General features: G+C 54.7%; 1 protein-coding gene across 1 annotated transcript in view; it reads left to right on the top strand.

Moving 5' to 3' along the window:
- Positions 1–24296, top strand: part of GATSL2 (GATS protein-like 2) — a 42362-nt gene continuing 18066 nt past the window's right edge. The window contains exon 1 of the mRNA XM_004688313.2: positions 1–172. Within this exon, the coding sequence (XP_004688370.1) occupies positions 60–172 (113 nt within the window). The 5' untranslated portion in view covers positions 1–59. The remainder of the gene's footprint in view (positions 173–24296) is intronic.

Here is a 24296-nt window from a genome sequence, read left to right as displayed (position 1 = left end):
GGGGGCGGGGGCCGCGGCTCGCCCCCCGCCGATGAGCCGCCGCGGAGCGCGGGCGGACGATGGAACTCCACATCCTGGAGCACCGGCTGCAAGTTGCCAGCGTCGCCAAGGAGAGTATCCCGCTCTTCACCTACGGCCTGATCAAACTTGCCTTCCTGTCCTCCAAGACCAGGTGAGCGCGCGGGGACGCGACGCCGGCCGGGGAGAGACAAAGAGGCGCACCCGGGCGGCAGTCCTCGCCGCCGCGGCTCGGAAAACAACTTCGAGCCCCGGGAGCGCCCCCGCCCCACCGGCCGCCGCCGCCGCTCGCCGTGTTTTTGACAAAGCCACCCAATCTGCCCTCGAACGGGGTTCCTCCATCTCGACCCCCTCCCCCGATGCTCCCCGCCGCTGTCTCTCCCCCAGCTCAGCCTCCTCCCTCCCATCTCCTCCCCGAAACCCCGAGGACCGAAGAGGCTGCAGTGATGAATCTGTGAATGAATGAACGAACGAACGAATGAATGAAAAACAGGTGTGGGGACGCGGCAGGGGAGAAAACAAACTAGCACCCCCCCATCCCCCATCCCCTCGGTTGGGCCGGCCCCCGTCGCCAGGGCTGGGGGGAGGGATTCTGCTGAGCGCGGCTCCCCAGAGCCGAAAATCATAAAATCATTAGTGGATGTTTATCTCAAGGTGCCTGCGAGGATTGCGGCCGGCGCTGGGGGCTGGGGGAGGGCCGGAGAGGGGCTGCGGGCGAGGCTCTAGGTGGTTCTTTCTCCCGGGTCTGGGAAGGTGGGGAGGGGGGGCGGTGTTTTGCCGAACCGTGGAAGGGGGAGGAGCAGGCATGTTTATGGCTCTGCCTTGAGGCTGGGCTTGGATGCTGCAGGGGGAAAAATAGTTGAAGGCCTTGGGAGGTTAAAGAAAAAAAGAAGAGAAAAGAAAACCCAAGTTGGATTTTCCACTGCCAGGTCAAGATCTGACTTTGTGAGCCCCGATGGGTCCACGGATTAGGGTGTTTTTTGTCTTAGGAGCCCTAGCCCAGTGGAGTGTGAGTCGGAGCTAGCGGCTGTAACTTAAATCCCTTGTTTGTCCACCATTGTGACTGTGGTAAGGGATGATGAAGTTGTTGCTGGTTGGGTTCCTTGGGGGGGAGATGATTATCGTGGCTGCAAAATGAATGAATAAATTACAGGTCAAGGTTAACGGCCGGCCCCCCCCCCAATCTGCCCCCTTTGGCGCAGAGCCCCAAAGAGCTCCAGGGATGCAGGGAAATCATTCAATCCTAGCCGCTTATCTGCCTGTTAAAGTTCTTGCCTGGAAATCTCACTTTGATGTGTGTGTCTGAGCCCGGAGCTCAGTCCCGCCATTGTTTGCGAGATGGAGCGAAATCTGCCAGTGGCATCTTGTTTACTTTCTTCTCCGGCTGCTGATCTTGGGGTATGGAGAGTTGAAATCCTCCCGTGGCTCCCCGTCTTGCCTCTTAGATTGCTAAGGTAATTATTAAACAGGTCATTTGAAAACAAAAGCCACCAGTTCAGAATCCCCACCTACTCATTCATACCCCCCAGAAAGCCCCCGCTGACTGATGACTCCCTCCTATTCCCTAACCTGCCTGCACGCTGCCCCCCCCCCCAGCCAATCTTGAGGTTCCAGGACTGGAAGTTAAGAGAAAACCTCCCTGTTTTTCCAACCCTTGGCCCTCGTCCCCAGGCAGCCCCCCTAGCTGGCCACCATTCAAAGGGGATGATGACTCAGGCTGCGGCTGTGCTGGGCCTGGGTGTTAAGAGGAGGGGGCACTAGGGGCTTCTTTGACAGGCAGCAAAGGATGGACTCCCTCCACCCCTGTCCCTTTGTGAAGAGGCTGACCCCCATCTGGCCCCCCACCTTAGAATCCAGTTTGGAGGACTCAAGATAGGCATGAAGGGGAGAGAGCGAGCCCCTGCTGTCCTGCCTCGCTGCCAGGAATAGTGCCCCTCAGTGGGTCCTCTTTTCCCTCCTGCAGGAGGTAGCTGGTCTAAGATCCAGGTGGCCAGTCCAGTGTCAAGATGACTCAGAGGTCAAAGGTTATCTTCATGTCTCCAGGCCTGACTGCAGAAGGTGCTGAGCACATTTGTCATATGGCTGCCTCCCTGGCACTCGCCCAGGCGCCCAGATCCCAGCTTCGGGTGGTGACGGTCCCCTGTTTCCTGAGTGGCCATGTCCCTTTCCTTCTCTGGCTGACACTTTGTCCAGCTACAACATGAAGACAGCGACTCTTGGCCCACTGGCTTTCACGAAGCTGCTGTGTATCTCACATGGAATGATTGTGGAAAATGGCTTTTAGGCAAGTGGGAAGGTTCCCTGGGTGTGGATCTATTGAAGTTATTTGCAGTACTCCCTTATCCAGGTGGAACTTTTGTCCTTTTTGACTCTTCCGGGAGTACCTGCCCCCAGGTGGTGGCCCACAGCCTGCTGTTTTGTACACTCCACCCCCTCCAACTTTAGCACAACCCCCACTAGTGCCTCATCCCCCAAGGATCTGTGCTGCTGGTGCACAGTTTTTCAGACACCCCTTTGGGGTCAGATCCTTGGCATGGCATTTGAGGCCTTTTGGGATCTGGGCTCCAAATCTTCAGGTCCCAGCCAGGGCCCCCCAATCACTTCATCCCTCCCACCACACCTCCATGCTTTGGTTCTTGCACAGCTTCCAGCCCTGCCTGGACCCTCCACCAAGTTTTCTGAACACCCTCTTCTCTCCACCCCCAGAAGACTTAGTCATATCCTCCCTCTCCTGTCTATCTGGGGTTAGAGGCTTGGGGAGGGGGTGGCATGAGTCTCCACTCCGTGATGGTGCAGCTGGCTCTAAGAGATGCTGACATAACCTCCCTCTTCAAAGTTCAGAACTGGTGACAAAAGAAAAGAGGTCATCGCAATACAACTGGTTGGGGACTTGTGAAGGCGCCTCGGAGGCTTCCTGCAGGAGGTGGCACAGGACGGAGGGCTTTAAAATAGGAATTCACTCATGGGCAAGGTCTACCAGCATGTAGGCTTGTACAATTCTGAATTAGGTATTATTCTTGCTTTGCAAAGAAATCAGAGGCCCAAAGGTTAGGTGACTTGCTCAAGGTCACACAGTGATAGATAATCTGCACCTTTATGTTTTAAGCACAGGACTTTGCTATTACAGGTTGCAAATGATGCCTGTGTTCAACAGCTATGTCCAGAATCTTTCTCTTTGCAACATTCTGTGTTCTAAAATCTCTAGGAGCACAGCATGGAAACTCGAGGTGTTCCGTTTTCCTTCTACCCACCTTTGGTTCTAGCAGCAGTACTTGTCCCTCATCACCTCTGGACTTTTCAACCTCTCACAGCCCAGCACAGATGCTCCCTCTCCTTTCATCACCGCTCAACTTTTGTCTACTACAGCATATTGTTTGCTTGTCTTGTTCTCCCACCTATGTTACTAACTACTCTCAGGAAGCTTTTTTGCATCTTCTTACCCCTACCGCTCCTTTGGTGCCAGAGATAATAAGTGCTACCATTTACTTCACCATCTATTATAAAGAGCTAAGATACTAAATAGGTTTGGAGAAGTGAAATGGCGTATTCAAGGTTGCACAGCTGGGTAGAAACAGAATTGGGATTTGAACCAGGCCTCTTCTCCACAGTGCTTAGCACTCTGCTTTGTAGGCACTTAGTAACTGCCTGTTTGATGGATGTCCAGCTCACGCAGAGTGACCCAGATTTCAGATAGTCTCTTACGAGTGCCCTGAGGGCTGGAAGAGACAGGCAGGGTCACACCTGGAGCAGCAAGGCCCAACACCTCTGTCCTTGGTCTCGCTCTTCAGGACATGCCTGGAATAGGGGGCCCTGAAAGTTCAGTGCATTTATCCTAGGCACAGCTGGAGGGCTAGGCCCTGGGAGAGCAAAATCACTGTTGTCCACAGAACTTCCTGTGTACCCTACGCTAAACCTGAGGTTCTATAACCTGGCTTAGGGCCATCTGTGGCCTACCCACCTCTCTCCAGCCTTATCTTTCATGGCCCCCAGCTACACAGATTAATTCTAGCACCCACATGCTTGCCTGCCCCCACCCCCCCACACCCTAGGGTGTCTCCAACCTCAGTCTTTTGTTCTGTCTGCTGGAATGTTACCCCTTGCCCTACCCCTTTATCCTCGGGCTTGTTCTTTTAGATTCCATTTTAACCCCATCTCTAGGAAGTCTTCCCTGAACTGAACTCAGACCCAGCCTTCTACAATGGTGGACTTAATCTCAAGAAGATGAAATGTGACCAGTGAATAGCCAAATAGCTGGCTGCTTTGGGCCACAGATGACCAAAGCCATGACTTAGCTAGCCTGCACAATGAAAAGTTTGAACTTGGGGTGACACAAACTTGAGTCTGCCTGCTCCGGGCTTGGTTAAAACTTGATGATGCCATCAAGGAGCCTGGTCTTCAGGTCTTTCTATGTGGCCACCTTTGGCATGACAGTGTGGCTCGCTGTGTAATGGGGTGTGGATGGTTCCTTCTAGCCAGAAGGAAACCCAATGGAGTTGGAAAAAGACTATTGCTACCAGGTTGTCTCTGAGAAACCTTCCCAGGAACACACCCCTCCTAGATGGACCTCCTCATCTGATTGAGCAGAACTGGGTCACATGAGCATTCCTCCACCAATCACTGGCACAAGGAATGAGACCACCACGGACCAATCAAGGCTCACCATTGCAGCCTGGACCATCAGGAACCAGTCAGGACTCACAGCTTCAGCGGGGGCCTGCCCCCTCGGATCTGTGGCCACTGGGAGCTGCAGAGCTCGTGGCTGTGGGTTGAGGGCCTGACAGTGTGTGCCTGGTGTGATGGGAGGTTCCCAGCCCCATGACTGACCTGCCTGGAGGCTGACTGGGCTGTGAGAAGCACAGAGGTTTCACACCACCACTAAGAGCCCCAGAGTGGCTGGCGCGTAACTCCCAGGTCCATTGGATCTGGCAACCCTGACCCAGGGAACCTGTGCTCTGCACTGCCAGACATCCTCAGACCTTACAGTGGCCTGGACCACACCTGTACCATCAGGCGGGGCTGAGAGGATCTCAGCCCCCTGGAAACCAGTTGGGAGGGGGCTGGGGTTGTTCAGCCTGGGTCTGCTCACTCCCCCATGTGCTGGTGCAATGTCTAGGACAACTTCTAGGACTTGGATTTGTTCTCTGTGACCCTATAAGGCAAAGCTGGGGGCAATTACAAAGTATACAGTAAAAATCGAGGATGACAGCCACACTAGCCTACACTTCTAAAGCATCGCTACACTCTGGGCACTGCTCCAAGCACTGTGCTTCTATTAGCTCATTTAATCCTCACAGAAACCTTCTAAAGTTGAGGGTATGTTGCCCCTGTTTTACAGATGAGGAAAGAGAGGAGCTTTAGTACCCAAGTGGCAGAGTCAGGGTTAGAACCCTGGCCATAGAGCCTGTCCACGGAACCATCAGCTAAAACACACACTGGCGTCCCTGTCACTGAGCAGAGAGGCCACAGCAGTGGCACCTGGCAAGGACCTTATCTTGAATTGTGTTTGGGGCAGGAAGCTGTTGTCCACTCTGGCCACAAAATGTTCTCATTTGTGCAAGTGGCCAGAAGACTCGCATGTGAGTAAGCAGGGAGCGTGTGCCTGCAGAAACCCCACACCCACCTGTGGAATCTCTGCCAGCAAGCCAGAATGAGCACTAAAGACCTAAGAAGCATTTGTAGAAGAAAAGCTTAAAATTGCAAAAATCCAAAGACCTCCTAGTTTTCCAGAGTGTGTTGGACTAGGGCCTCAGTTGGATCGCAGGGAACTGACAGGCTGGCAGAGAGTCAGGCTGCACAGGGCAGCGCTTCCCATGGGCACCAGCATGGCTCCATCCTGGCAGTGTGACCTTGGGCAAGTCACTTGACCTCTGGACTGTAAGCTTCTTGCCTCTAAAGCAGGGACTGCTCATGCCTCCTGCCTGGGCTACTTGAGGACCACAGGAGACGCATCGTATTTCCTGGCCCTCTGTAAGCTCCCATCAGGGTTAGCTGACAGAAAAAGTGCCCTGGTTGAGTTAGTGAAAGCCATTCCGTGGGGGCAGAGCTTGAAAAGCTCAGGGCTTTAAGGCTCCTTACACACACACGTATAGTCACTCTGGTTCTAGGAAGTGAAGATTCTGTCGCTGAGTCTGGGTGGAAGGAGGTGGCTATACCAAGGTGGGCAGAGAGCACAAGTGGGTACAGGTGGAAAGGGCGCAGGGTGAGCCCCAGAACCATTTCTCACCTCCCCCCCACCCAGGGTAACCCGCTGCTGTCTGAGGAAGGGCCCAAGCACCAGTGTGGAAGCTCCGTTGTTCTTGGCCGCTCCACACCCCGGGGCTCAGTGAGGCCACCTTTCCTTGCCTGTGCCCACTGCCCTGCTGGATTCCACTCCCCTCATCTCTTCCTTCAGTTATCCATCCTGCTTCCCCACCTCCCAGCCGCCTCCAAAGCACTGCCCCCGGGGTTAACATAGCCAGAGCCCATTGGGCAGGAGAAATAGCGAAAGCCTGGAGGCTGGGAAGACAAGGATGTGCCAGATGTAACCAGTGGCCGGTGTGCCCACAGCCTGGGGGTGGTGCACACTGGTGTGTTTATTTGTGCAGAAGCCCAGAGGCCTGCAGGATGGGAGGGAGGCCGTGGGGGAGGCACAAAAGACGCTTGTGTCCAGAAGGGAAGAAAGGTGTGTTCCCACCAAAGGTAGAAAGGGAGAAGCCCCAAGGCCCAGAGGGAGGGACAGCAGGTAGTGTAAGGGTTAGTGGAGGCCGCCTGGCCGCACTGGACCTGAGACAAGTGCAGGTCCCTCCCTGCGCCCCGGCCTCTCTCGGCCCCTGCTCAGACTGTGCCTTCATCTGACTTCTGTTCTCAGGGCCCGTCCATCTCTACAACGCACTTGCCCTATTTTTAGAGTGACTGGTAGTTTTTAAATATCCCAGAGTCTTTGATACTCTCTTTTAAGCTAGAGCTTCCCCCTCCTTTAAGTGGGAAAGGGTTGAGGAGGGGAGTCTCCATTTTACTCTTTTCGTCTAAGGAGTAAAACGTGGCAGAAGCAATGCCTTGAGTGTTTAAGGCTAAGGCATAGCTTCTCGCGCGCGCGCTCTCTCTCACGCACACCTTCCCTCCCTTACTCTGGGAAGCCAGCTGCCATGTTGTGAGGCTGTCCAGCAGCCCTGTGGAGAAACCCACAATGGAAAAGGACTGAGTGCGGCCTCCAGCCAACTGCCAGCCCCGTGAGTGAGCCACCTTGAAACCAGATCCTCCTCCCCCAGGCAGTCCCCGCCCCCCAGCATCTTGGCTGTGACTTCATAAGAGATCCTGAGCCAGAAGTACCCAGTTTGGCTATGCCTAAATTTTTAACCCATAGGAGCTAAGAAAAATACAAGTCTGTTGTTTCAAGCACTTGAGTTTTGGGGTAAGATGTTATGTAGTACGTAACTAATACAGTCAGTGACTAGGTCATTTATCATCCAAATGGGGATACTTGAAAATAAGAGAGAGTGCAAGAGGTAATAACCCCAAAAACAACAGAGAAAACCAGTATATGAGAACTCCTTAGCTTTAGTCCAACTAGATAGCTCTTGGAAGTCCTTAAACATAGTGCATCACCTCCTCTAGGAAGCCACGCTGGTTTTGCTGGGTGATTTCCTGAGATTACCTAGGCCTCCAGGTGTCTGTCAGGGGGTTCATCTTTACCTGGATGCATGTCCAGGCCTCAGAACCAGATCAAGAGTGACAGCCATAAAGTACTGAACTGCTTTCTTCTGGGCCTGTACGGGCCTGGCACGTTTGGTTTTTTGGGGGTTTTTTGCTCGTATAACAGACCTTTGGTACGAGGAACCCCCCCCCCAGTAAAACCACCAAGTCCCTGTGTGCCGGAGCCCTACCAAGGCCTGTGGGTGGGTCCTCCCCAGTGGCCCGTGCTACTGCTAGCGAGGCAGACAGGCCACTGCGGTCCACAGCAGCAGATGGTCCGTCCAGACCTTTAGCCACTGGATTTATTGCGAGTATATGAAATAAAACTTCTGAAGGGAAACTCACTCCAGATGCCTCACACTCATCCTGCCATGAATACAGGCAGGCATGTGACTGGGGATACCGTCTGAGAAGTGCATCATGAGGTGTTTTTGTCATCGTCGGGGGCAATCCCACATGCATGGACTGTGTAGCTATCCTCCCTCACCCAAAAAGCTACATTGCGGGGCTGCCGTCATCTGTTTGTCATATCACATACTGGACTTTTTCTAACCTCCAAGTTCTGCACTTAAAAACTTGGGGTCAGGCCCTCCTGGTGGCACAATGGGTTAAAGCCCAACACTGCAAGCTAGCCTCAGCCACTTCAGTGCGGGATCGATCTCCAGTCCCGGAGGTGACCACATGGCGTGGCAGACCTCTCCTGACCCGCCCGCTGCTCCCCTCAGCAGTGTACTTTGTCGATCTGCCTATTCTGCTCCCTAATCTGTCTGGTGAATCCTCTCACCGCCCCTGTACCTCTGGCCTGTACCCTAGTTCTGTATGCATAAATAAATAAATAAATCTTTTTAAAAATAAATAAAAACTTGGGGTCTTATCTGTCCATCCCTGTTCATAGCAGCGCTCTTCGTAACAGTTAACAGGTGGAAGCAACTCAAGTGTGTTTTGCCAGATTGGACAGGTAAGCAAAAGGGGGTTTGTGCAACAAGAATATGACTCAGGATAAAAGGAAAGTAACTCATGACACAACATGGATAAATCTTAAGGATATTATGCTCCACGATATAAGCCAGTCACCCTGTGATTCTACTTAGTGGAGGTACCTAAAGTCATCAAATTCGCAGAGAAAACAGAGTGGGGGCACCCCTGGGAAGTTGTGGATTCATGGATAGAAAGTTTAGGTTTTGCAAAATGGGACAGGTCATGGACATGGTCATGCACCGGCATGACTGCTTAACACCACAGAACTGTACGCTTGGAAATGCCTACAGTGGTAAATTTTATATTTTGTATGCCTTACAAAAACCCTAGTAAGATTAGTAGGAGCCTGGTGAATTGGGGAGCAGTGAGCTGGGCGATGTGATGGCAGAGCCAGTCTGATGCCCAGCAAGACATTGGTGTATTAACTCCTTCATGTTCATAATCCTTATCATGTAGGACAAATATTGGCCTCCCTTTACAGATAAGGAAACGGAGGCACTAAACAGCTCAGTACCTTGTACAAAAAAAATACAAAATCAAGAGTAGGGACTATAACAGCTTCCTCAAGATATAATTCACATGCCATACAATTCACCACTTTAAAATGTACAATTCAGTAGTTCTGGGACATTCACAGACTTGTGTGACCATCACCACATACTCCCAAAAAGAAACGATGCCCATCAGCAGTCATTCCTTGTCCCCCGCCCTTCCTCAGCCCCTGGCGACCGTAACTATTTCCTGTCCCATGGATTTGCCTGTCAACGTCGTGTGTGATGCGGGGTCTTTGTGACTTCCCACCAAACATCAGGTTTCCCAAGCTGACCTTGGTGTGTTACGTATAACTGTACTCCATTCCTTTTTACAGCTGATTAATATCCCTCTTTTGGACAGACCACATTTTATTCACTCACTGGTGGACGTGTGGGTTGTTTCCGTATTTTGGTTATGATGAGTAATACTGGTGTGAACAGCTGTGTGTTTGTGTGAATGTGAGTCTTCATTTCTCAACCACATGTACCTAGCAGAGGAATTGCTGGGTCACCTAACTCTGTTTAATGTGAGGAACCTCCTGGCTGGTTTTCTCAGTTGCTGCACCATCTGATGTATGTGAGGAGTAGGGAGCTGAACCCCAGGCCTCCGATTGCAAACCCAAATTCTTAAACACTAGGCTAAGGTAGCTCATCATCACACCCTTATGTGGGTGAGCAGGGCCGAGGCTACTCCAGAGACTTCATTTCCCTGTGAGCAAACAGTTTTAGGAGGAAATGGTAGCCCGGATAAAGCACCTGGCCCATGTCAGGCCCCTGCCCTCGTCCTATGCCCAGCTTGAGGGAATTGGGTGTGACCTAACCTGGCACACTTGGGGTGGAGGTGAGGCAGTGTCACGTGAGGCATCTGGTGGCCCTTGGGGCCTCCAGGGATTGCAGACGTACCTCGCATGTCTCACCTGTCCTGACTGGTGGCTGCTGGACTGGTGGGCTGGGGAGGGAGGCTCGGCATGATGACTACACCCACAGACCCTGATGAGATATTGGCAGGGGAGTGCAGGTTCCCTCGATGCCCCCAGCCCAGGCTGTGGCTGTAGGGTCAGAGAAGTTGCCAGGTGAACACCCCCAGGGGCCAGGGAGGCCAGGCCTATCCTCGCTTTCTGTGCAGACCCCATAGCCCAGGCCAGCACTCACTCTCAAGGTGGGGTAATTTTCCCTGCAGGCAGCCCTGCTGAAACTGGGCTGGGCTGGGCCTTCTGGCCGCTTGCTCACCTGGACTTTCCTCTCCACCCTAAGGCCTCTGAGGCCTTTTTATCCCCTCCCCACCCCACAGTTAGTTCTCTCCCTCTTGGAGAGGGAAAGGCAGTGGCTGGGATTCTCAAAGTTCACCCTTTTACCATCAGAGCTCAAAAGTCACCAATGCAGGGACTGATAGGGCGGACTGAGAACAAACAAAGCTTAATCTGGGCCCACCTTCCTTGCGGGTCTGCTGTGTGCTGGCTACTTGGGGGCTTTTGTGCTCTGTGCAAAGGTGGGGTTGCTCACAGGGGAAGCCGTTGCTCAGACCTGCCTCAAGTCACACCGAGGACGAGCTGAGTGGGACTCAGGCTGGCTCCCCCGTCTCGGCTCTCTCACCTATGCCCTTCTGCTTCTTCCTGCTGTTAGCCCCAGCTGGAAGGCTTAGGCTGAGCACCTTTTCTCAGGGAATATATGTGTAATTGTTTTTTAAAAAATGTCTTTTTAATATGAATTCTACTACTTGACCAGCCATGTGAGTAGGTTTTTCAGTGCCCCCTCACTTGACCCCAGGACCCTCAGGAAGAATCTTGCCCCCTCTTTGTGTGCAGGAGAGCAGCGTCCAGTGGTGCAGAAGTCACATTCTGCCCTGCACCTGTGTGCACAGTGTGGGCATCCAGGTCAGTGCCGCCTGCAGCCTCAGCCCCAGGCTTCTCCCACCCTTTCTCCTCTGTTTCTGCTGCCCCTCCCCCACAGTGCTCCCTTCCAGGACAGTGCTCTGCCCACTATTCCCACCATCCTGGTGATGCCCAGCCCTGCTGTGTGAGCTGGGTGGCCTCCGGTGGTCCGTGTCTCCGAGCTGTGTTCTGCATCGTTAAGATGAGCTCAGGAATACCGGACAGGGCAGTTGTGTTAGCTGCAGTCTAGAAGGTTTGGCCCAAATTGCAATGGCTCGGCCAATGCCAGGCCTAGGCGGAGGGCTTGTTTACCATCGCAAGTGGACTGGAGCTCCAGGGCCTCTCAGGCCATGCTCAGCCCCACTCCCAGGCCCAGCGCTCTGTCTCCTCCAGGTGTGTTGGGAATTGTCTCTGTTGCCAGCACCCCAGACACTGGGACCTGCGGGGCCTGAGCAGCACCCTCTCAGGGCCAGCAGGCCAGCTGCGGTGTGGACTTTACGACTGTCCTAGACCCCATAAAAACAACTTTCTTGCCCCAGGGCAGTGAGTGGGCAGCTGCTGGCCCCTTTGACCCTCGGAAGGCTCTTGAGAGGCTCCTGGCTGCTGCCAGTGATGTTTACCCCTGAGGTCACCCACCTCCTGTGTGGGCAGAGAGGACCTTGGCAGCCAGAGACCCAGACAGTCTACTGACCTTCCTCCCTTACCATCTCACCACAGTCTCCACGTGTCAGCTTTTGGCAGGGTGCGGGCCCTCACAGGCCTCAGTGTCTTCATCTGCCAGATGGGGTGAAGCTACTGATTTGGCCAGCTGTGAGAACTGCGTTTTTATTATGTTCTGATTACCTTCTTGTTTCCTAATGCTCCTGTCTCTCTTACTTTCTCCATCTCACTGACTTGGCAAATCTCATATGGCCCCAGGGATACTGGCCTTGGCCAAGGGAGAATTTTAATATCAGTGAAATATTTGGCCCAGAGCCCATGAAAGGTCCTTAGGGCCTAGACCTCCTGCTGTGGGGCAGGGCCCGTCAGCTGCCAAACCGACCCCAAGGTGCTTCCATTAGGAAGCTTGGCTTGTGGGGAGCTGACTGGGCTGGTATCTGTGGTCTGTAGACCCGTCTTGACACCAGGCACTAAGGGCCCCCTCTAGCCCAGTGTATACAGTATGAACCAGCTAGAGCTGGGGTTTGCAGGGGTATTTCCACTGTAGGAGGACTCCCAACCTGGGGGGCCTGTGATGTTGAGCACATGTTGGGGGGAACAGATCCATGGATTCTCTGCAGCAGGGCAGAGAGGGGCGGGAAGAGGGTTGGAGGCCTGGAGTACTTGGTCACTCACATCCCCCCACCCCACCCTGGGACGAGGCCTGAGGCAGCACCGCTTGGCATTGGCCCTTCTTGTTGGGGCAAGTTAACACGGTGAACACCAGGTACCTGGCTGGACCAAGCCTGACATCTTCCAAAGGAAAAGCTCTTGCCGAGGTACATGGCAGTGTGACTACACTGGCCCCCAGGGTGCAGGGAGGCCCGGGGAGCCAGGCTGCCAGTGGCTCAGACAGCCCCACACCCCAGCCCCAGCACCCTACAGGTGTGTCAGGACCGCTGTGAAAACAGAGCTGAGGCAGGGACGGGATCTGTCTCAGCTGGAATGGGGCGGAGGGAAGTGGGGCATGGGCCGGCTCCTTCTCACTCTCCCAAATACTCTCCTAGCTCCCCACTCGCCTGGCGCCTCTCGGGAATGGCTTGTCTTCCCTCAGGGCTCCCTGTCCATTAGGGCCCAGCACAGGGCCCCAGGTAGAGAGCCTCCATGAGAGACCCCACCTTCCCTGCAGTTTTTCGATGGTTTATATTCATGTCTGCCCTTGGTACACCAGCTCTAGTCTTAACCAATTCATGAATGTCTTTCAGTAGCATGTGACGTCTTTAAGGATACTATGGACTAGACATTTAGATGTCCCCCACGCCCATTTTATGTGTTGATGCCTTAATCCCCAGTGGGCCTGTATTCGGAGTGTGGGCCTTTTGGAGGTAGTTGCAGTTAAATTAGCTCATAGCGTGGGGCCCTGATCCAGAGGACTGGCGACCTTATCAGAAGAGACACCAGTGGAAAGGTGACTTAGAGCCATGCCTGGAAGAGGGGTGGGCCTCCTGGGCCACCAGCACCAAGAAAAATCCGTTTCTGTAGTTCAGGCCATGCAGTCACAGGTAGCCCTGGCTAAGACAGGGCTGTGTCCCCCACACCACCCAGCCTTCCCTGGCCCCGGGCAGTGAGGACCCCTGGAAAGAGCCCAGACAGGGGTTTGTTCAGACCCTCCTCTCCCTGACAAGACCGTCCCGCTCAGCGTGTCCATCCTGCTAATGGAGGTGGGGTCAGTGGGTCGGCCCGCAGCCCCCACGGCGGGTCTTCCTGCCCTTTCTTGCAGGCATGCGCTTGAGCCCATCAAAGGGCGCCTGTCGGCGATGCCAAGCATCTCACCCCATTTGCCAGGCACGTTCCTCGGGGAGTCTCCAAGGAGAGTAGTGGTAATGAGAGCACCAAGCTGGGAACCCTTTGTGCCAGCCGCTCACACCCACTCAGGGGACCTTGATGGGGCTCCCATTGTGGGGCCTGGGACCTGAGCCTGGAGTGGCCCAGTGCTGATGCCCGGTGGGGGTGAGGCCAGGAGCAGCGGGCAGGGAGGGGATGCGGGCTGTGTTTCAGGGGAGGTCACCTGCCTTCGAGTGAGTGGAATCTTGTAAAGTTCTAGAACCATGCTGTGCAAAAACGTTGCCTCCTACCACGTGTGATTATTTAAATTTACATTAATTAAAATCAAATCAGTTGAAAAATTCAGCCAGACTAGCTCCATTTCAAAGTGCTTTGCAGCCACTGGTGGCCGGGCGCTCCCACTGGACAAAGCACGTGCACCATTCCCGCCACTCCAGGACGTTGCCCTGGACAGCACAGCACTGTTTAGAAGGTTTGTCCGGGCTCGGTGAGAGAATGCCAGGTTCGCATTGGCCTTGGCTGTCCTAACACAGCGGGGGGAGCACGAGGGTCACCCTGGTCATAGTCGCCATCCCTGGAAAGCAGAGTCTGGGGATCTGCTCTGTGGCCTGCAGATGGAGTGGGGTGGGGAGAGCTGTGATGCACCCCATCTGGCCAATTGGCTGCCTTCTGGGACTTGGGGTCTTCATATTGAAATCCCAGCCACTCAGATTTAGCTCTTCCTCAGCCTGCTGCTCAGTCACTTGCCTTTCTGAGCCCTAAACCCTCCAACACTGTCCATCTGCACCCCCAGCACACCCGGTGCTAGGCCCCTAGAATCATGATACACAGGCAGCGAGTGGCCTGTTAGAACAGAGCCACGCAGCCACGTGTTGTGTAGGGCATGCCACAGGAAGCCCGGGGCCTGCCCAGGGCCACCCAGCCTGTGGGAGAGGGGCAGGGAGTGAAGGGCCGGCGCCCTGCTTCCTGGCTCCTGTGTGGGCGATGGGGGGCTGGACAGCCTGAACTCGGAGGTGCTTTTGCCCCAGCACCAGGCCAGAAAGAGTTAGGCTTCAGCCTGGTTGGAAGCGCAAACCACTGAGTCTCCCAGAAGCGTCCAGAGCTGGCAAGTGGCTTATTTTGCTTCCTCTGCTCCTGGAGGCAACTGGGGGTAGTCCTGGGCTCTGAGGAGTCCTGTGGCTCTTGACTGTCCACCTCCATGTCCAGACTCTGAGCCCACAGTAGTCACACAGACACTCGGAAAGTGACTACCCCGAAGCCCCAGATTCCTGAGATCTTTTAGGGGTCTGGGAAGGGAAAATAAGGTATTTGTAGACCAGACATGTTTTCTTTGGCCCACCCAGTGTGTTTTTTACAAATTACACCAACATTTAAACATTGAGAGAGATACAAAAATCTGGATTTCCATCTTTTCTTGAAAATTTGGAAGCTCTTGCAACCCAGGGCCCACATGGCAACCGTTTATCAGCGCTGAGAGGCAGCCGCCCCTTTCAGCAGGGAGGGAGCTTCCGTCTCCGGCTCTTGGGTGTCCCCTCACATTTGAGAGCAGGTGCTGAACCTTTTTGCCACACCACTTTAATTGGCTTGTTCTTGGGCACAGAAAAAAAAAATCTCCCTCCTATGCATTCCCAGAAGTCTGCAAGGAAGACAAATTGACTGCAAGGGCCACATGTTTCTTGGTGCAAGTGAAGAACGTTCCTGTGTGTTTGATATGCAAAGTGTGTTCTATTCCTGCTTCTCCTTGCCCGCCTGTCTCAGCTGCCTGCCCCTGGCAGGCCTTTGAGCCATAACCCCTGCTCAGATAGTCCTAGCTCTTCCTTCTTGCGTCCTGCCCCCATCTTCCCTCCCACCCCTTGTTTCCAAAGCCCTGGGGCCTTTCAGAAACACAAGCATGTCTGTGTCCAACTCCCCACCTTGCCAAACTCGTCATCTTCCGGCCTGGGGGCTGCCCGAGGGCCTCTTTGACATGTTCACAAGCATCACTTCCTGCGTCCTGCCCCCAGAATCCCCCGGTGCCCCCTAAGACCTCAGTGGACGGCGCGGGAGCAGAGGGCAGTACAGAGAGCAAGCGGCACCATCATGGGTGAGAGGCAGGATTGTCTCTCCTCCCAAGCAGCCCAAGTAAGCTGCCAAAACACGAACCCCATCTGTTGTCACCTACACCCAGTCATTTCGAAGCCTTTTTTTTTCCAACGGACCTCATGTGCACAGGTTTGATTTGTTCCGGCCCTTGGTTGGTGATAGACTTACTGCTTCCACTTTCAGTCTGTCTGAATAGCCATCCCCCATGGGCAGCATGACCAGGCTGGTAACTGCCACCTGCCCGTGTCTGTCTTTCCCTTGACTCATGTAAACGGCATGTCTGTGTGTGTCTGTAATGAGGGCACCTGGCTGTGTCACCTGGGCTTGCTCTTCCACTTGTCATATGACAAAGTGCAGACATTTCCATGACTCTAGACAATTCAGCTACAAGTTGGGGGGTCTTTCCTTTGGGCTCCCTCGAGCTTCCCTGGCCGGGGCTCTGCCTCAGCTCTGAGCCTCTCTTCGCCCCTTCTGGGGACCCCACCCAATGGTGTCCCACGACTCTCCACCCGAACCTCCCTGGTTCAGTCAAACTAAACACTATGCTTGTTTGCTGGGCTCCACGGTAGCAGGCCCCTTCCCCGCCTTGGCAGGAATTCATGCTCAACACAGGGTGCCTGTTTCCACAGGACCACCCCGTGGAGAGGGCGAGGCTCAGGCCGGTCCAGGCGCGCAAAGGCGTCTCGCGGGGCAAGCCCGAGCTGCCTTTGTGGGATTACGGGAGTTTGGGGCATAGGAAGCTGGCCGGGAGGGCTTTAGTTTTTAAACTAAGGATGTTCATAGATGCTTTACTCATAATAGCCCCAAATTGGAATCAACCAAATGCCATTAGCAGGAGATAGAACAAATACATAATTGTGATTATTTTAAGATATTCTGTATAAACGTGTAGAGTCAGCATTGAAAAATCGTAAAACAGGTAGACCTCAGGAACAGCACAGTGAGCTAAAGAAGCGAGGCCCAGCATAGGCAGCCTGGCGCTGTGATGACAGTGGAGCGGGTGGCCTCGGTGGCTGTGGTGGGCAGGAAGGGACAGGAACCTCTGTGGCCATGTGGCTGCTTGGATAGTACTTTACATGTACGTTTATCAGAACTCGTCAGACTGCACCCAGAACCTGTACGCAGTGCAGTTTAAAGTTTTGCATTTAAAACAGTGTCATCTTCAAGGTTAGTGACCCAGCACAGATTTTATCTCCTGGAAAGCATTTCTAGCCTAACCCTAAGTGATCAGGACGACCGCTGGGCACCGACTCAAGGGGTCCTGAGACGCCTTCCTCCTCACCCACCTTCAGAGCACCTCCTCAACACCTCTGCCCCTCTGCCCCTTCCAGGGATCCTGGTTGCCCACCGTGACTTGCGTGGGCACCTCTCAGCCGACCACATAGTGACCAAGGCAAGTCTGCTGGGCTGTGACAAGGCCCAGAAAGACCAGATGAAAAGCAAGGTGCACCTTTGCCGCCGCAGCCCAGGACAGCACCAAGCACAGGGTGTGTCGCAGTGAACTCCCTCAGCTTGACCACGCGTCCTGGGCCAGCACCCAGGCCAGACCCAACCCTGCTAGACCCAAGTTCCAGGGTCCAGAAGTTCTCCCGCCACCCCTTCTAGTCGCCATGGGTCTCCTACTGTCTGCTTCTATTGCTTGTATGTGATTCTACCTATTTTGAAGCATAACTTACATTTAGTTCAGGACCTTGTTTTTTTTTTGTTTTGTTTTTTTTTTTAGGATTTATGTGTATTTATGCATATGAGAACTGAGGTGTAGGCCAGAGGTGTGGGGGGTGAGAGGATTTACCAGAGACAGAATGGGGAGTAGAACAAGTGGATCCACTGAACTACGCTGCTGAGAGGAGCAGTAGGGGAGTCAGGAGAGTCTGCTGCACCATGCGGGTTCGCTCCCCAGCCAGGGATCAAACTCAGGGTTTAGCGTAATAGTGCTGAGACTTAGCCCCTGCGCCACCAGGGAGGCCCCTATTTCAGGTTCTTAACCATGACTCATCTGCCACACATAGTATGCTGTTTCAATTCTCTGAACTTCATGGCACCTAAAGAATGCACCTGAGCACCTGCAGTCTTCCCTCTAAGGGTGGGTGTGGAAGGGGTGAGGCTCCCCAGGCCCGTCCAGCAGTTTGTGAAAGTGCCCAGCCCACCTTGTGGTAGGAGATGCTGCCATTTCTCAGATTCTTTGTAATCTGATTCCGGGGAGGTGCAGGACTGTGATCCTGGAAGGAGCCCAGAGAGTGCCCAAGGCAGTCATCTGTGCAGCTGAAGAAACCGAGGCCAAGAAAGGGGCTGGGCCAGGCATCTGAGCACCTGTGCGCCCTCTGCCTCCCACCCCCAGGCCGCCCCCAGGCCAGGAGCTGAGTCAGTGAGCCAGGGCCTGGGATCTGCGGTCACAGGCATACCAGCCTGGGTCCCCGCCCACTCAGGAGGGGGCGTAAACGCTGCAGTAACTCCCCAGATTGAGCTGGTGAGCAAAAGAGTACCCAGTGGAGCGCAGTCCAAGAAGTCTACCCTTGAGACCCACAGGTTGCGAACCACACTGGAGAGTCCCAGGTAGAAGCAAAGGTAAGGCCCTGTAGGTGGTCTGTGCTCAGCCAGAGCTGAGCATGGGGCTGGGTGATGCAGCTCAGTCCCTGGGGGCTCAAAGTCACGCGAGGCATTGGGCTTTATCCCGATGACAGTGAAGCCAGGCAAAGTAATTGGCCTGACCAGTAAAAGCATCGGCTTGTGTGGTAGGTGGCCTGATAACAAGCTGGGTGACAGGCTTTGGGGAATGAGCATGAAGTTCAGGGCCCAGGATGGTGCCCAGCCAGGAGTGAGGAGCATCTAGAAGCCTATGAAGAAGGTGGGGACCAATAAAACACTCTATTTGTTTCCCACCCCCTCCCCATCTCTGGTGCAGCCCATCTTTCTGTGCAAACCCACGTTTATGACACCTGCAGCCTATTTCCATTCCCACAGTCATCCTGGCTAGCCCCATTTTACTGATCACTACACTGAGAGACTCAGATATGGTAAGTAACTTGCCCAGGGTCACACAGCCAATAAGTGCCAGAGCCAGGATTTGAATTCAGGTTGGCACCAGGATATGTGCGGAGACAAGAACCAGAAGGACCAACATAGTATCTGCCTAGGCCCTCACAGTGTGGGCTGGGCTTGGCAGAAGGCTGGCACTCTCCCTGAGCCCTCAGGGACTGCTAGGTTTGCCGGGTTCTGCAGCCACTCAGGCAAGACCATGCCTGGTTGTGGTCGGCGGCATGTGTGAGCAGGTGACTCAGTCACCGTGCAAAACCCAAAAGAACTTGGGTTCTGGTCCCAAGTGGCACACGTTCCTTGTGGAACCTCAGGTAGACCCTCCTCTGAGCTTTGATTAAAGGTCTGTCGAGCACTAAGGTTCTTTTCCTCTTAGGTTGCTAATCAAGAGAAACTCTCTGAGGCCTGCGCTCCAGACACGCAGGCTTTTCTGGCTGTCTCCATGGTGAGGAGCTTCCTGGGTGGCAGGACATTCAGTGTCAAAATGGGGATAGTCCCTGGCAGACTGATAAGTTGGTCCCCCTGGTCTTCTCCCTCTGTCGTAGTGAAAGGGCACCATTGAGGCCCCGTGTGAACACTTGGACCTGGGTGCTGAGGCTCCTGGGGCTCCTGGGGCTGGACAGCGCCTCCCACGGAGCTGAGAGACCACAGCTTTCCCAGTCGCCCTCCCCCTTCCTGCCGCCAGCAAAGCAGTCATCTCGGTGGGGCCCGGCTTGCTTTTGTGGTTACAGAAGAAGAACAATGTGAAAGTGGCTTCCCTCTGCTCACAGATCCCAGAAATGCCATCCCGCATCTGCCTCAGGCCACATGCAGGCAACGACAGCAGAGAGGGGTCTGGGCCAGCCCCAGGAGGGGCGCACAGAGACTCTTCTGTGAACACTGCCCTGCAGCAGAGCCTCTCCCAAACTGAACCCCCAGAAAATGGCTGTGGATTCGCTGCACTGAGGCTCCTGGTTAGGCAGCTAGCCGGTAGCCTCTTCTGGCCAGCCCCAGGCCTCCAGCAAGCAGCTTGAGCCCCCATCACTCTGGCTTTCCAACTTCCGCTGTGCCCTCAACTGGCGTTTAGAGCAGGGTGAGTTCCTGGCAGTTAAAGTCAGGAACCAGTGCTTTAAGCCAGAAGGAGTTGGGTGCATACAGCCTTCCTGCCATAAGCCCTGTTTCTGCTGTGGGAAGAGGGAATGGTCTAACTGGGCTCCTTCCCTGTCATTTCCCAGCTGGAGTGACTATGTGGAGGTTAGTTTAAAGGAGGCTGCATTAGTAGAGCTTTCAGGAAATAAGGAATAAATAAATGGGATTAGTTGCCTTGCAAGGAGTGAGTTCCCCCCTCCCTCAGAGTATGCAAACAGAACCCTCACCGAGCTGGGCAGCACCCAGTGGCCCTCCCAGCAGGAGTCAAGGCTCCCCTCCCAGTGCTCTACCTCCCTGTCTGGTCAATTCCAAAAGTTCCCCCCTTTTGTGATTTTAATGGGTAAACTGTTCCACAAAATAAACAAACCCTTGCAATTCTCTTCCCTATGGCTAATTTATCTGGTTCATAAATCAGAAATACCAGAATGGGTTTACTAGATAAGTTACCTGGAAATGGCCTCCCTGGCCACATGGCCCCCTCCCCACTCCCAAGGCCTGTTGCCAGAATAGGGCTCTGACTGGGCTGGGGCTTGTTGCCCAGGATGCCCGAGAGGCCCATGTGAGGCCCACTCTGCTGGGTTAGGAATCCAAGAATAAACAGATCAAGTTTCCAGTGTGGCCGCTAGGACATAACAGGACATAACAGGCGGCTGCGATTGAAGATGAGAATGTTCTCTAAGATGACTCAGACTCTCCCTGGGAGCAGGGGCAGACCCAGGCCTTGGCTCTATCCCATGGTTGGCTGTTGGCCAAGCCCACGGGGGACCAGCGGTGGGTTTTTAGAATCAAGTGACTGGTGTGCAGAGACACAGAGACATTCATCCCCTGGAGGTGTGGACATGTGCTATAGTCAGGGTTATCTGACAAGTGGCTGCCCTCAATTACCTAATCTATGTAATGGGAATGGACAGTTCCGCTCTCAAAGGGTGGATGTGGGAAGTGAGCCCAAGAGAGTAGCAGGGAAGGCTTCCCTGGTGGCCGGGGGGTCCTATCTCAGCATATCACCACTACAGCCTGAGTTCAGTCCCCGGCCAGGGAGCTGACCCACATGGCGCAGCAGACCTGTCCCTCCCGCTGCTCCCCTCAGCAGTGTCTTTCAGTCAGGCTGCTTGTTCTGTTCCCCATTCTGTCTCTGGTGAATCCACTCATCCCACCCCTGACCTCTGGCCTGTACCCCTACAAAAAATCTTTTTTAAAAAAAGAGTAGGCCGAGAAGGTACAAGGCGGAAGCTGGGGGGGGGGGGAGGTCTGAGCCATAGTCAAAGAAATCCTGGGAGTGAGAACTGGGAGGCAGGGGCTGTGGACTATGTAACAACAGATTAGAATGGATAGTCCTCCAGCGTTGCCTCCCCTGGGAGGGGAAGAGGAGTCACTACAGGAAACAAAAGAGAAGTGCCTGTGTCAAGGTAGAAGAAACTCGGTGGCAGGGCCCAGCATCCAGGCAAAGGCTTGGGTCAGCCATGTGGGTCATCCCACAGGTAAAGGACAGGAGAATATGAGGAGGTCAGAGGCCTGTTTGACTGTGACCTGAGGGAGACACAGCATGAGGTAGACTTTTCTTAGGCTGAAAGGAGACCTGAGCCTGTTTGTCTCTAAAGTGAGGAAGCAAAGTATGAGGCGGACTGCTAAGAGAAGACCACGGTGGGAACAGAAAGGAGGTGGCCTCGGTACACTCTTTCCAAGGCCAGAGAGAAGGGTGAGATAGAGCAAACAGCAGGGACATCTTGAGAAGGATCCTTGACCATTTGACCTTGAACCTCAGTGAACTGGAGGTGTGTTGGGCACAGGGCATGCCACCAGGAGACACGGAAGAGGAAGGCATGATCCAGAGAGGGGAGGGTGGGCAGGAGCGTTTCTGAGCTGGAGGTTACTGCTGAAGGGGTCCGTGCTGGGAAGAGGTCATGTGAGGGTGGGGTCGGCCAGAGGGATCCGGGACACCCTGCCCTAGAGCCGGCAGCAGACAGCATAGAATCAAAGTGGCCACAGATGAGAGTGGCACTGGTGACCCCAGAGCCAGGAGCGCTCAGATGTTGCCAGGCAACAGAACAACAACTGCAGACAGTTTCCCAGCTCACTTAAGAGCCTGGTAATAGCAAGCCCTCTGAAGACTGCTGGTTCCCAGTTAATAGTGTCAGGGACGTGGGGGGTGGGGGAGGCAGGAGCCAAGGAGTCCTGATTGCTCTTGGCTTTGTGTGTCTTGATTATTGTTCTCAGCGTGCTGACAGAATGCTGCTTGCATCTTTGGAAAGGTGTGTGTGTGTGTGTGTGTGTGTGTGTGTGTGTGTGTGTGTGTGCGCGCGCGCATGTGCTCAGCAGCGGATTGAATGAGCTTCCAGTTATGTCAGGAGAAAACCAGGGAACATCAGTGCTATTACCCAAACTTGCAGTTTGAGCGACTATTGTATACAACGTCATTTTTATCGACACAACAATGCTGACCTCTCACCCGGGGCTGAGATCGGTGGGGCTGTGCCCCGCTTCATGAGAAGAGGGGCTCGGCGGCTCTGTAAATGTCTAAGACCACACGGTGGGGTCAGGCCCCTGACCAGAAGCAGTGCTCTTTCCAGACACTAGCCCACGGCCATGGCACCATTGAGGGCCATGTGAAGACTGGACTGTGGTGCTGGAACAAAGCCGAGGACTAAAAATACATCTTTAAAACCAAAGTAAACCGAGAAATCAGGAACCGTCCAGGGCCAGGTTGGCTGGGGGAGCGTTGTAACCTGTCCCCAGACCTGCCTGGTCCCGCCGGGACTCCTCCTCCCGGGGCCTTCCCTCGCCCCCGCTGTGCGGCTGTGCGGCTGCCGGTCCCCTTTTACAGCGGGGAGCCTGCGGGGCTCCACGTGGGTCCTCCCCAGCCTTTCACCAAGCCCTGGCCCTCGGCCTGCTACCTGCCCCAGGTACACAAAGAGAACAGTGTCTGCCCGGGACGTGCCTGCAGCCCTCCCTTTTGCCCCCTGGACCTCGGCTCGGGTTCACAGCCCTCATCCATCATGTGTCCGCCCACCTTTCCTCATTTGTCTCCCCAATGTTAACAATGCAGTCAGCGCATGGGAAGCCGGGCAGCCCAGGAGACAGGAACCTCCATTTCACCCTCCTTCCCCCCAAGGTAACCTATTCTTCACTGCCTCATTTCCTTTTTATATCGTATGTTTAAAAGATGTACTTCTTTTTACTGTACCTGCTTTTTTGCTACTGAAAACAGGCTGCTGTGAATTCTCATGCCTGTGGCTCCCATATAAGAGGGCAGACAGCTCCCGGGAAAGAGCCGAGACCCAGGGGTGTGGGGTGTCTGCCCTCCCCCCCCAGCCCGGTAGCCCAAGGCAGTCACTGCCTTAGCCTGCGGGGAGTCAGTTGTCCTGCCTGTGAAACGGGAATGATTCATCACACTGCATGTTCGTTCAGTTGGCACTGATTGTGCGGGTGCCCCATGCAAGTAAGGCCCAGAGGACCTGGGCGGGAAATGAGGCGCCACCCCCCGGAACGGGTGTCTTGTTGGCAGAGACAGCCCTGGATACTGGGGCTGTCGCGAGCACAGCGGCGTGATCGTTGATGGAGCGCTGACAGGCTGGTGGGTGTGCGAACATGCTGGGGGCAGGGGGACGACTTTAGCCTGCCTGTGTGTTCCTTGACCCAAGGGAGACTGACCATACTTCTGGTAAGGCTTAGTGTGGGGGGCGCAGGGAATGGGGGGACCACAATCAGGCAGGGATCACTAACACCGGCCAGCAAGCAGAGAGAGCTACTGTCTCTGGGCGGGTGCTGCGGGACGGCCTGGCCACCTCGGTTCCCGCACCAGCCCCCGGACTCGTGGTGCGTGACCACCGTGCGAGGCAGGGTCCCAAGTGCTCCTGCACCTTCTGTGCCTCCTTCAATCCTGAACTACCTGTCCGGGGCATTTCCAGGCCTCTCTCACAGAGGAAGCTGGAGTGAGTTGAGGATCAGTAAGTCCTTCCAGTCTCGTCACAGCCAGGTGATGGGGCCAAGCACTCTGCTTGGGCCTTTGCCACCTCGCCGTCCCCAGGGGAGGAAAAGGAACCACGGCAGCACCCAGTTTGCACCCTGCACTTGGGAGTACGTTGAGGAAGCAGGAGGCTGGCCTGGTCTTCCGGCCGGTGCTCCCTGCTTGTGCTCTGGGCTTCCGGGCTAGGAGGGCACCCCCCGCCCCAGTCCCCAGTCCTGTGGGACGTGCCTGCAGCCATAAATGCTGCCAGTCCATGCCCCCCTCTGCCTCTGTCTCTGCCCTCCCTCCTGCCTCCACCCAGAGGCTGGCCATGGAAAACAGCTGTTCCCTATCTTGGACTCGTGTTTCTCGCCAACCTCACCGTCCTCCTTTGCTGGATATTATATCTTTGCCACAGGGGGACCTGTGCCCCCCACTGACTCCAGCCTAGTCCAAGCCCCACCAGCTCTCACCAGCCTCCTACCTGGCGTGCCAGCCCCCCCACCCCGGCCTCTGTCACTGTGGCTGGTGCCATGTGCCAGGCTTCGCACCCCC

Source organism: Condylura cristata, unplaced genomic scaffold (genome assembly GCF_000260355.1).
Source record: "Condylura cristata isolate star-nosed mole 26May11 unplaced genomic scaffold, ConCri1.0 scaffold00024, whole genome shotgun sequence".
NCBI classification, from domain to species: Eukaryota; Metazoa; Chordata; class Mammalia; order Eulipotyphla; family Talpidae; genus Condylura; species Condylura cristata.
The sequence above is the reverse complement of the archived record's forward strand: the minus strand, read 5'-3'. Positions and strand labels throughout refer to the sequence as shown.